This window comes from Paroedura picta, chromosome 2 (assembly GCF_049243985.1).
Source record: "Paroedura picta isolate Pp20150507F chromosome 2, Ppicta_v3.0, whole genome shotgun sequence".
NCBI lineage: Eukaryota > Metazoa > Chordata > Lepidosauria > Squamata > Gekkonidae > Paroedura > Paroedura picta.
The window spans coordinates 42169866-42182588 of NC_135370.1; the positions used below are offsets into that span (position 1 = coordinate 42169866).

The 12723-nt window shown below is 42.7% G+C and overlaps 1 protein-coding gene across 1 annotated transcript in view; it reads left to right on the forward strand.

The window, feature by feature from the left end:
- DPP4 (dipeptidyl peptidase 4) overlaps positions 1 to 12723 on the forward strand; it is a 76353-nt gene that overhangs the window by 6097 nt on the left and 57533 nt on the right. The window contains exons 3-4 of the mRNA XM_077319904.1: positions 264 to 351; positions 10797 to 10892. Of these exons, the coding sequence (XP_077176019.1) occupies positions 264 to 351; positions 10797 to 10892 (184 nt within the window). The remainder of the gene's footprint in view (positions 1 to 263; positions 352 to 10796; positions 10893 to 12723) is intronic.

Here is a 12723-nt window from a genome sequence, read left to right on the forward strand (position 1 = left end):
TACCTTTTTATACTCATTCCTATGGGCTGTTTAGTGGATTATATTGTTTAAGAAAGAGACCCTGAGAAGACCAAGGGCTACAAGAAGGTTGATTTGGCAGCAAAAAACAAACAAAAAAACCCTTAATTAAAAGGGCAAAGTTGGGCAGTAGGCCAGCTGTAGACTGGGTTTGGTCTTCCAGCCATTAGCCCCCTCTCACACATGGAGATATATGGGGTTTGACATATACAACATGCTTCTAACTTTCGTCTGCTTGCTTTCAGACTGTGGCCAAATATCTCCTGGGACTTCTTGCCGTCGCAGTTGTCATTACGGTCATTGCTGTTCCTGTAGCTTTATTGACAAAGCAAAGTAAGTTCCAGAGTTCATAACCTGCTAATAGTTGCTGACTTGATAAAACAGGGCTATCAAAAGCTATCCAACAAGAGATGCAATAGCCTTAATGTTAGCCAAGAGAGAGCAGGTTGTATTTTAGGAAGGTAATGTGCTACTAAGTGACTTTAGGAAAGATTTCCTTTAGACTGAATGATGATGATGGTAGGTCTAAAGGCTTAAATGCAATACATAGAATAGTGAAGCTGCCAACCTCCAGGTAGTACCTGGAGGTTACCAGCTATTATAACTGATCTTCAAGTGACAGAAGTCACCTGGAAGAAATGGTTGCTTTGTAAGGAGGACTCAGTGGCATTGTACCAGTTTGAAGTCCTTCCCTCCCCAAAGAGTTGGTTCTTATATGCTGCTTTTCTCTACACGAAGGAGTCTCAAAGTGGCTCATCATCACCTTCCCTTCCTCTCCCCAAAACAGACACCCTGTGAGGTGGGTGAGGCTGAGAGAGCCTTGATATCACTGCTCAGCCAGAACAGCTTTATCAGTGCTGTGGGAAGCCCAAGGTCACCCAGCTGGCTGCATGTGGAGAAAAAGCAGAGAATCAAGCCTGGCTTGCTAGCTTAGAAGTCTGTGATCCTAACCACTTCTCCAAATCCCATCCTCCTCAGACTCCACCCCCCCCCCCCAAATCTCTGGGTATTTCCCAATGCAGACCAGGGAACCCTAAATAAGAAGGTGCATCCGATTTGTAACCGCAGAAGGGGGCATCTGGGTAGAGTAGGTGGCATTCTTCCTGTTGCTTGTCCCAGGTGCTTCTTGTTTTATCAAGCTGCATTCTGGCCCCAGAGGTGACCTCCTGTCAGAGCTAGAGGACATTAGTGGAAGGTTGGAGCTGCATTTCACAGCTGTGTGAGCCTGTTTAACTGCCAAGAACCGACACTTTCAAACTTCCTCTTTTGATGAGCCTGGGGCACATCGGTGGTTAAGAACAGATTGATCACAATTCCGGCCAATTTGCTTCTAAAATACAATGCTGTGTTGCTCAACAGGACAGATTGATTAGGGCCAATTATTCAGAGACCAAAATTCATTCTGCCTGTTGCTCTCTGCATTTGAATGAGGAAAAAAAAGTCTTGTGGCACCCTCTTAAGGCAACCGATGAACTCATGGATTTTTGAAAATAAGATTAACTTTTTCATCTTGCCATATCAACATTTGTTGGAGTTGCAGTTTATCTTTGCTCCTTGTTTTTTCCTCCCTGAAATAGGATGGTGAGGTTGTTCTTTTGGAAGTCATACTTTATGCTTTCATTTGTACAAAAAAAAAAAAAGACCACATCCTTATCCATGGTTCCTCTATATATTTGTGAAATAGCCAGGGGGGTGGAACGTGTCCAGCTGTCCAAGTTGGAATAGGGCCAATCAGGGTGCAGCCAGCTTTTGGCTGCACCCTGGTTGACCCTGACCCTGCAGCTCCTGCCCCCCACCCCTGGACTCTAGCCTGTTTGCTCTCAGATGTGCCTCAGTGCTTGGAGCCACCAGCAGGTAAAGGGAGATGGCCCTGGGCAAAGGGTCATGGTGAAGGGCCTGCTAACAAGGGCCTCCCAGCCTGCTGACTGCCTGCTAAGGAGCTCTATCCTGGGCCTGCTAATGAGCTGGCCAGCCCCTACCTGCCCCACTTGATCCGGCTTCGAGCTGTGGCCCAAAGCCACCTTAGGCTGCCTGGATGGGGGCCAGGGGAGGGGACCCTTCTAGGCCCGTTCTTAGGAACGGGCTTTGAAGCTATATTGTATATTGTGCAAATTAAAATTTTAGCAAAAGACAGGACTTTGCAGACAACAATCTTGTAAGAACATGTATGGTTTCTGTGTATTTCTGAAATTTGTGAGTATGTCTTGCCAGAGGAAATTTAAGTTAGGGTGGATGACTTCTGGAATATAGAAAAATTAAAGGAATTTGACCATGGGCTAGATTTGCTTGCTTAGTGCTTTTCCCTAACGGAAGATTTCTTGGCTTTGACTGATCACAGATGAATTTCCACATGGCTGCACTGAAAGGATGCAGAGTCTCTAGGAAAAAGTTTTTAGAGGCTAGCTAATGGCTTCAAGTAGCGGTGTCCATTTCAAAAATTATTAATTCTGTACTGGAAAGTCAAGAAGGGCATGGTTAACATTTTAATTAAATACCAGGAGTATTGTTATTGTATTGGAAAATCGTGTCAGAAAACTGGAATAATCTCAGTAGTTCTCAAACTGAGTAACATGTCCTTTTAGGAACATTGAAATTGAAAACGTTTCTGAAGTGCCTGTGTCGAAGTGTTTTCCCCACTGAGGCAGCAGCAGAAGGTGGTAGCAAGAGAGGAAGTTTGCCCTAGATGGCCTACAGCAGGGGTAGTCAACCTGTGGTCCTCCAGATGTTCATGGACTACAATCCCCATGAGCCCCTGCCAGCATTTTCTGGCAGGGCCTCATGGGAATTGTAGTCCATGAACATCTGGAGGACCACAGGTTGACTACCCCTGGCCTAGAGTACATTGGCCCAAGGTCCCACTTTATGTACCCCTTTCATCAGCACTCCTTCTGCCCCCTGGATATAATTTTATATTTATGGGGAGTGAAATGTCAGAATTAGGGCTATTGGGAGTGCCAATCCGATATGATACTAGAAATATGTCCCCACAGAGAACTCTAGGTAGCATAATTGTCTCAAGAACCCTGGCCCCAAAGATATCAAGCTGTGCTCAACCAGGGCTAGGACCTTTTCAGTCCTGGCCTGGTGTTACACTCTCTGTGGGCCCTGTGAGACCTGGGACAGTTCAACAGGGCCTACAAGACAGAGCTGTTCCGCCAGGCCTACATTTGAGACAAGCAGAGACGACCCGTCAGCCGCAGATGAATAAACAGAAAGAAATTTCCAAGCTGGCGATGGCAAAAAGCTTTATTCAGAACGAGTTCTTAGGTATAAAACCTCGTTTTCGTATTTTACTTCCTCAGTAAACTGTAACAAAATCAAAGTATATCATGTCTTCATGCAGACCTTATATAGCACGAAAATATAAATTTTATGTAACTGAAATAGTTTGCTACCTTATTTCTGAATTGGTTTTTTTCAGGGATACAAAGTCTTCAACCCACTACCTAATTCTGGAAACAAATGTATACATTTTATATCAATGTATATTTGAGGCCTATAACAGTGTTGAAATCCTGGCTTCCCTGTTCAAAACACCAGCCATATTTACCTCAGACTCAGACTTTATAAGACGCAACTGGCAACTTCTACATCAAGTAGAAGAGAGTAGGCATTCTTTTTTTTTGACAGGCATGTACTTTAAATGGAATTGTAGTAATGGACTTCTGTTCAGCAAGATCACTGTGTATTCTTCAGTGGTTTCTAGGACTGCATTTATATTGTTTTGAGTCATGGTTTTATCTAGTCGCATGGTTCATGTAAGTTGTATGTGGTGGGGAAATATTGTGCCAAGAGCAGCATATACAGTGAGTGGGAAATCTTGTGAGGGATGAGAAATCCCATCCTATTTTCTCTGGTCTCTGCTTCTTGTCTTCTTCCAGTCTTTCTACTTTCTCAGTGGCCTGCTCCCAGTTTTATTCCCCCCACTTCTCCTGGCCTATCTGCTCAATCATCGGTTTCCCTTCCTTGTCCTCCCTTGCTGCTGTCAGCCCCATGGCTGTGCCATGATGACATCTGTGCCAGATGACGACTTCTGCCCGGCCCCCTTTTGTGTTTTTGTGCATCAAGTTTGCTTGATAATGCAACTTTCCCCCTCAAGCTGTTTGCTCTACACTAAGCTTGCTGTTTACTTTTGGGATGTGGGGATAAGGCTATTTTTCTGAAAACCTGAGCTTAGGTAAACCTTGGTCTTAGGTGACCTTTTGATGATCAGAAACCTGATGTTGACCTTGGATCAGACACTGTAACCCCATTCTTCTAACTGTGGTGGGTTCATCCCTGTAAGCGCCTCTTGCATGCGAAGAGTGCTCTTTGAATGAAAGAAAAGTTAGGTAACAACCTCCAAGGATTAAATCCCTCTTTAACTGGATTAAATGATACTACCAGCTGCAGGTCATAGGTGTGAACTCTGTAACAGCCCTGAAATCACTGGAATATTTAAAACTGAGCCAGTGACTTCACTTCACTTCACTTCCTTCCTCCCCAACAGGAAACTTATGTGGTGTATGTTGTTCTCCTTGCCTCCATTTTATCCTTGCAACAACTCTCTGAGACAGGTTAGGCCAAATATGTCTACCGTATGACCTGGGGGCTGGAACTAGCCCATTCTTAGCTGGCCCATGGGAAACTGGGGGAAAACCAGTCCAAATGTGGGTTGGAAGGGTCTACTTTAGGGCTGAAGTCCCTCCCTTCCCCAAACATAGGCTCTCCACAGTGTCTTCTCCCAGATCTCCCTTTTGGGTCACCTACAGTAGTGATCCCCAACCTGTGGGCCGTAGACCACATGTGGTCCGTCGACTAATTGGAGGTGGGCCCCGAAAGATGCCTTCTCCCCCCCCCCCCGGCCCTTTACTTCATCCCCCCCCCCAGCCCTTTACACTTCATTGTTGTGGCGTGTCTGTATATTATTTTGAAGGGATGTTTAAACATTACCATAGCGATCAGGGAGCGTTAGGGCAGTGGTTGAGAGTAGAGGAGTAAACTACCCCCCCACTGGGCCTCAGTAAAAAAGCGTTGAGTGGTCCCCGGTGAGTGGTCCCCGGCGTTGAGTGGTCCCTGGTGATAAAAAGGTTGGGGACCACTGACCTACAGAGTTACCAGGGGGGGTAAAGACTTGCTACTGAGCCGCAAGCATGGAGATCAAGGGTGCTATACCCTTTCTCGCTTTGCACGCCGGCAGGGTGGTGAGGTGAAGAAAACTTCCTCACCTCACCACCCTGCCAGCTGAATCAGAATTGTCTTCACCTGATTCCTGAACAGTTATCTGGAAGGGAGTCTTGTGACCCTCCCTCTGGAGCGGGTTTTGCAGTTTGGATGTCACCACTAAAAAAATTCTGTCTTGTGTTATGGCCCATTGTGCATTAGGGGGCCACGTGGAAGGGCTGGGTGTTAGGGCTGCTACTGCTCAGAGATATTGCTGGAGTGGCTGACATTGGGCAGTGGGGATCGGCATTTCTGGGAGTGTCAGATGGGCTTTGTTGATGGGCTTTGACTGTTGCCCATATATGCTAAAACGCGAGTGGTCAAAGTTTTCTCTGATAAAAGACTTGTTTGAAATTGTAGCTGAATTCTCAAGCTGTATTTAATCAAATATTAGCTCAGTGTTTATGGAGTGGAAAGGAATTAATTAAGTTCACATAAATTTGTCTCATTTTATCTGGAGTCTTCTGGGTTGCCAATATTTCCCTGTATCTGATTCTGAACTGGGCCACAAAGTGTGGATCAAAAACTCCACACAATGAGGCCAGGCATAGTATCTTTCTAGAACAGCCTTTTTCAACTTTTTTGTTTTTTACTGTTGAGAAACTCCTAAAATATTCTTCAAGCTTCAAGAAACCCTAGAAGTGGTGCAATCATGCAGAATATGGTTGGAAAGCATAGCTGTGTACACATCCACTCAGGGCCCCTCCACTTCCCACCCCCTACAGGACCATCATTGGCCATTTTGGGAGGGGGAGTGAGTCATATCACCCACTAAATATTTAACAAATTTTAAAATATATTAAAAAATGATTAACTCCCACCCAGTTTGGAAACCTTTCCAGGGCCATCAGGAAACCCCAGAGTTTCACAAAGCCCTAATTGAGAAAGCCTGTTGTAGATTCTAGGTTTCTAGAAAAATATGAGTAAAACCATGAGGAAAAAATATAAGGGGGAAAATAAAAATAAATTTATTATTATGTAGGTTTCCAGAAAAATATGAAATGTAAAAAGGTATACATTTTTACATGCTTTTTCATGAACAATAGCTCAAATATGCTGTTTCTTTGTTGCCTCTTTTCTTTGAGTGACTGATTGACTCTTGTAATTACCCCTGATGAAAAGAGAGCTAGCAGAATTACTTGAACATTTCCACATGGAGTGCTAAAACGCGAGTGGCCTCCTGCTTGCAAATGCAGGATAGTAAAACTCACATTTGCAGCCCTCCTCATGGGGAGACCTCTCCACATTTTCCCTCTGCTTGTCATGGCTTTTTGCCTTCCAATGAGGCTGCAAGAGAAAACAAGCTGTTCTCCAACCCCCCCCCCCCCCCGGCTCCTTGACTTGTCAATCACAGCAAGCCATCAATCACAGCACAGCAGTTTTCTCGTGGACTAAAACTTCCCCCACCCCAAGCCCCAAAATTAATTTTTTAAAGGCAGTTTTGTGTTGCCATGTGGTAATGCCACAATGCAGATGCATTTTAAATAAAAACCAACATTTCCGTGTTGCTATGGGAAAATGCCAGAATGGTACAGCATTCCCCCGCCCCCTTTTGGGATTCGTATTTTTTTTTGGGACTTTATTTATGTCTGGGTGGATTCTTGAGAGGCTGCACATGGGAAACTGGAGCCCAAAAATCATTCTGTGTAAATGGAAGGCTTTAAAACAAGGGGCATGCATGCCTGAATGATTGGGAGAAAGCTGCTTGATCACCCACCCACCTCTTTCCCCTTTCATTCCCCAGCTCCAAACAACACAAATGGGACTGTGTTTTGCCTGCCTGATCCCCCAAAAAACGTGGACACTTTAAAGAAGCTTTTATTTTACCTTTGACAATGTAGCTTTGGGGTTATGCTGCAATGTGGAACCTGCCATTAAAAAAAAATATTCAGAGCAGGAAATGGAGAGGGGAGGGCGGGAAAATGCTGCAGAGACTATCGTGCCTTTTTCCCTCCATATGGTCTTACCTCTGATTGCTCACTGCTTGCTCATTGATGAGATGTGAGATAAAAATGATAAATCCACGTTTTGCTATTTCTCTCATCCAGAGGCAAATCTGGGGGAAAAGCAACCCAGCCCCTGGGCAGCCTTGGGATGCGGGCAGCGTCATGTGGAAGGGGCTCTAAAACCTGCCAGCAACCAGAGGCTGTCCAGGGACAGATTCCTCGTGTGGAAATGGCCCTTGCATTCACTAGCAGCTGAATACAAGGCAATCATTCAGCTATCTAGCAGGCAGCGTCATTTGTAGAGCATATCTTGGGTTTAAGAGAAAACATTGCTTAATTGTTTCTTGCAGCACACCAGCCATTCTCTCATGGCAGATTAGTGCCTAGGACATATTTTGGGAATTATTGATCTAGCATATAAACAAGGAAAAGGCTGAAGGAGGATACACTATTAGGGTTTTGGGTCCAAAGTCTTTGAGGTTAAGAAGGATATAATCTGAAAGTTCCTTTCTGTCTGGAGATAATTATTGTTTAACATGACTGTAGGGAATAGTAGCCTTTCAGGTCTGCACATGGCCACGGAGACATGTTTGTACGAGTGTGAAAGGCTGAGAAATGCAGCTTGATTCTGTTTTGTCTTATCTATGCAGTTGACAAAACTGCAGGGAAGACTGCATGAATATTCTAAAACTGCAGCATACTGAAGGCAGATTAAGTTATCTCTAAATTCACTTTATTTTCAGAGGTATTGTTGGATCTTTGCTGGGTTTTTTTTTTAAGATGAGAAAATGTATTTATCCCATGTAGCAGGAAGACTCAAGTGGTGCAAAGAGTCCAGTCCTAGACAGAGTTAGTTGAGTCTAAATCCACTGAAAGCCATCCTGTTTGGACACACTCTATATAGGATTGTGAAGGTAAAACACTACCTTTACAGTGAGCCACCTTGTCCTTTGCAGTCTGCTGAGTCAGTGGCACTCTAAAGATTCAGTAGCACCTTTCCCAAGACCTGAAGCTCCAAGGACTGAGTCCGGTACCTTTATATGCAAAGCTAATCATTGTGCCATATTTCCTCCCATGCATGAAAAGTTACTTACACGTACCAGGGAGCATCTAGCTTTGCAGCTGCCTCTGCTCTAACAGCCATTTGACAAAGTCATAAGGACAGGGCAGGTATCTTACCCTGTGAAAAAAATCAGGTAAATCATCTGGAAAGCAAGTGCAGGCCAACAATGTCTTCTTGACTTTTGTTTATCTATTGAGTAAAGGGTTCCATAGGGAAAAGAAAAATAGCTTTTTGGAATTTTCCTAGCATCCCTCCCTTGTGAATCATTCACATCTCTCCATTGAGAATGCACTTTGAATGTCTTTTGCTAGGGTGTTGTGGGTATCCTGCTTGGAACTGACCATAGAAATGTCCCTATTTAGTTATTATGCAAAGAGTTGATAGAAATGCAGAAAACAAGTAAATTATCAGTAAATTATAAGGTCATATGCATTCTGTAAGATTAAATATAACAATAGACAGAATAAGATGCGTTGTTTTGAGTGTTTTGTGGTGGGGAGGGATGTAATAGGCACAGTTTATAAATTTCCTGTATCCTGCAAAAAAGCAAAGGGTGAAAGAAGGGAATGATAAAAAGGGTGGAATAGCCTATCCTAAAGAAATGTAGAGAAATCAGAGACACAGCTCAAAGAGCTAGTGGGTTACTTATCCCAAAAAAGAGCAGATTTTTTTTGGAAGTAACTTTCTTAAGGCCACAATCCTATGTCCACTTATCTGGGAATACGTTTTACTGACTTTGATGGAATTTACTTCTGAACAGATTGATTAACTTGAAAATACATATAAAACTCAGTATGGCCTTGATATAAATGTGTTAGAACAAAACTGCAACAAAGGTTATTACTAGCTAAGAGCAACTGAACTGCATGTGTTTAGCATGACTGTAAAAAGTGAAGTGCTTCTGTGTAATGAATGGTTCTTTATTCATATTAGCACTCTTTTTTCCATCATAAAGTGTAAGGTGGCATACGTAAAGTCCCTAGGTGGTCTTAACAAACCCAGACCATCTTTGCTGTAGCAAAACTGCTGGGCCATACTTTGGAATTCTGGATAAGAAGCTGTTTTTCCATACCCCACTTTCCACTACTCAAAGGAGTCCCAAAACAGCTTACAAACACCTTTCCCTCCCTCTCACTGCAACAGATACCCTGTGCGGTAGGTGGGGCTGAGAGAGATCTAAGAGAACTATTCTTTGCTAGAACTCTGCAAGTCTGCCTGACTGATACCTGATAGCTTTGTAGTGCTGTGCAAAAAATAGGGGCAAAGATCAAGCATTCAATCCACAGTTGAGATAGGTGTGGTTGAGGCCTGAAACACAGCAGCATAGTAGAGCAGCTGATAGGATCACAGATTGAATATTTGATAGACTGAGTTTTAGCGGAAGCACAATGTAAAAAGTCCAAATGGGGCTGCTGATTTAATTGCATGTTTTAATGTATAGACATGCAGGGATAATTAATGTGGTATTTTTTGTCTATAGCAGGCTTTCTCAATCAGGGTTTCACGATACCCTGAGGTTTCTTGATGGCCCTGAAAAAGTTTCCCGAATGGGTGGGAATTAATTAAATGCAATATATATTTTTTAAATTGTTAAACAATTATCAGGTGATAGTGACCATATATGGTCATATCAACCTGCCCCCCCCCATGGCCAACAATGGGCTTGGGGTTAAGAAGGGGAGGGGCCCAGGCTGGACATGTACCCAGCTCTGCTTCACAACCATATTCTGCATGGTCACACCTCTTCTGGGGTTTCTTGAAGCCTGAAGAATGTTTCAGGGATTTCTCAATGGTAAAGCACTTGAGAAAGGCTGATCCACAGTCCCTCAGGAAACTATTTCTAAAATACAAGTTCTGAGAAGGAGAAAAGAATGTGTTTGTCTCCCGGACCTTCACTACTGACTGTGTATTCTTTAAATTTGCATAGTATGCTAATGTCTTAATGGCTGTTTCGGTCATGCAGTTCCAGGGACTAGTTATAAAGGCAGGATAAATTATCTTCTGCTAAATAAAAGAGTTTGTTGCATTATATTCAGTATGTTCTACATGTATAATTATTCAGTCCCTAATCCCAGCTTTATTATATTTTAAAAAATACAATACGCATGAAAGCTCAACAGCGAGATATTTCATAACCTCAATGTATTTGCACTTTTATTTTGAAGAATAAAAAGAAGGAAAGCAATGCCTCAGATAAGGGTGTGTAAAGGAACATGTGTATCATGCTGACTTGTTTTTATTCTGAAGTTGAGCCCGCTCATCACAATATTTTTGCCTTATCAAGATACGGCAGATGATTTCATTACTCAAGGAACAGAGGGAAGGAGAAATAAATATATAGGTTCCCCCTCCCAATCTTTAATTAGAGCTTTGAAAGAAACATGTCTACGAGGAATCACATTGACATCCCAGACAAATGTATTGACCCCTAATCATGCAAACGCAAAAATAGCCCATATTGTTATCCAAGTGCTTTACTTGCCATCTGATTTTTCAGCACTGGGATATAAGCTAGCCTCGATGTATCCAGCATCAAGCAATCTTACCTTTTTTCTTTGTTCTGGCAGATAATCCTACACCTGACACTCGCAAGACATTTACACTGGAGGATTACTTGGAAGAAAGTATACAATACAAATCATACAATTTGAAGTGGATTTCAGGTAAGTGGCATATATATGACTAGAATGCTTTTGCTTCCTATATTGGCATTTTTAAAAAATGCAAAAAAATTTAGTATTTGCAATGTAAATATGTGCTTGGGGGTTTTGGCCTCTTTTGGTCCTCAGATGTTTGTTTCTCATGACTTTACAAATATGCATTCCTACTTCACATATTACATGTCATCAGGTAAGTTACAAGTTGTGTGAACAAGTACTTCCTCTTGTCTGTCCCATCAACTTTCTGGAGGGAGGTGCCCCTAAATTCTAGTATTATAGAAACCGGAAGATGAGAAAAAATTCTCTTGGTCTGCTTTCTCTATCCTACACATAAATTTATGTCCCTCTGTCTTGCCCCTGATTCTTTTATTTCATTGACTAAACATCCCTAAATAGACAGTTGGCTTCTCAATTCTCCCCTTTGTGTATGGCTGGATGGGGCTAATATATAAACAATGTGACTTCTTGCATACAGGCATAGGTTGCTAAATACCACAACTACTCAATGCTTGCTTCCCCTTTTCTACTTTTGATATCCTTAATTCCACTTAACTTTCCTAAACGTAGTATTTATGAGCTTTTCTTTTGGCAAAGTTCCAGGACTTCATTCCCAGCTCGTAGCATGGAAATGTGTGCCTGTCTGCATTATTACATTGCCCTCCGGGAATCACAGTCTAGCTTCACCTGCCCTGCACCACCCCTGTTGCACTCCACCCAAACTGGTGTCAACATGTAAATTCAACTTGATGTTACCTCCGGTCAAACAAAAGAAAAGGTTTTAGATCAGAACAGGAGACTGCAGCCATATAAACATTCTTTGGGGAGACAATCAAGAGAATTGACCCAAGTAAAAAGGAGACCCACTCAACTGAAGGTGAGGTTGAGGTGGTTTGTGGTACAATTTTGAAGTTGCTTTCCTTAGAGTAAGCCCAACTGAATAGACTAGACTAGTCTTCTGACTAGACCTGCTTAGAATGGCATGGTTGGCTATCAGTGAGTTTAAATGAGAGTCAAGGGCTACAAAATATCTAGCTTTAAGCTCCTGATTAACTAGATATTATCAACATCTGACTGTACCACTCTGAGCTACAGAATAACTTGTGGGAGCAAAGGCATTTAAATCATAATGTAATCAAACATTGAAAACTAATAGTGCGTTCCCAAGCAGAGTTATATCCTTCCAAGTCCTTTGAAGTCAATGGGTTCAGAAAAATACTTAAGAATGCATTGTAAATCAGGTAATTATGAATTTTGGCACAGTTATGTATCCTGCATTATAAACAGATGCATACCAATACATCCCACGGTCCTTGATTCTTTAGATAATTCTGTGTAATGACCCAAAAAATTGGACAGTGTCAAAAATAAGCACTGGTTAGGAATTTTTTAAATTGCAAAATATAATACTGTCAATACTACTACTGCTACTAATTCTTGACATATAGTGCTTCCCTTCTACAAAGTGCTGTGGAAACATTGTCATGTTGTGACCTGTAAGCAGACCCATAAGGAGTGATTTGGCTGCGGTGATCCATGCTCTGATCATGCCCAGGTTAGCTTACGGGTGTGGCAAATCATGGCAAACAGGCTGTTGTTGGGGGCTGGATACAGGGAATCCGATGTCATCCCAGTGTTGAGAAGTCTACAGAACCATCCTTCCTGCATCACCCAGCCTGCCAGGGTTCCCTGTTCTCTGTCCTCACATCTGCAGATATGAGGTGGTTGGTGAGGAGAGACAGGTTTTCTCTCAGTAGCCCCTCATCTTTGGAATTTCCTCCCCCTTGGTTCTTGTCTATCTTGCTTGTAATTTGACTCTGCTAAAACATCATTTTAG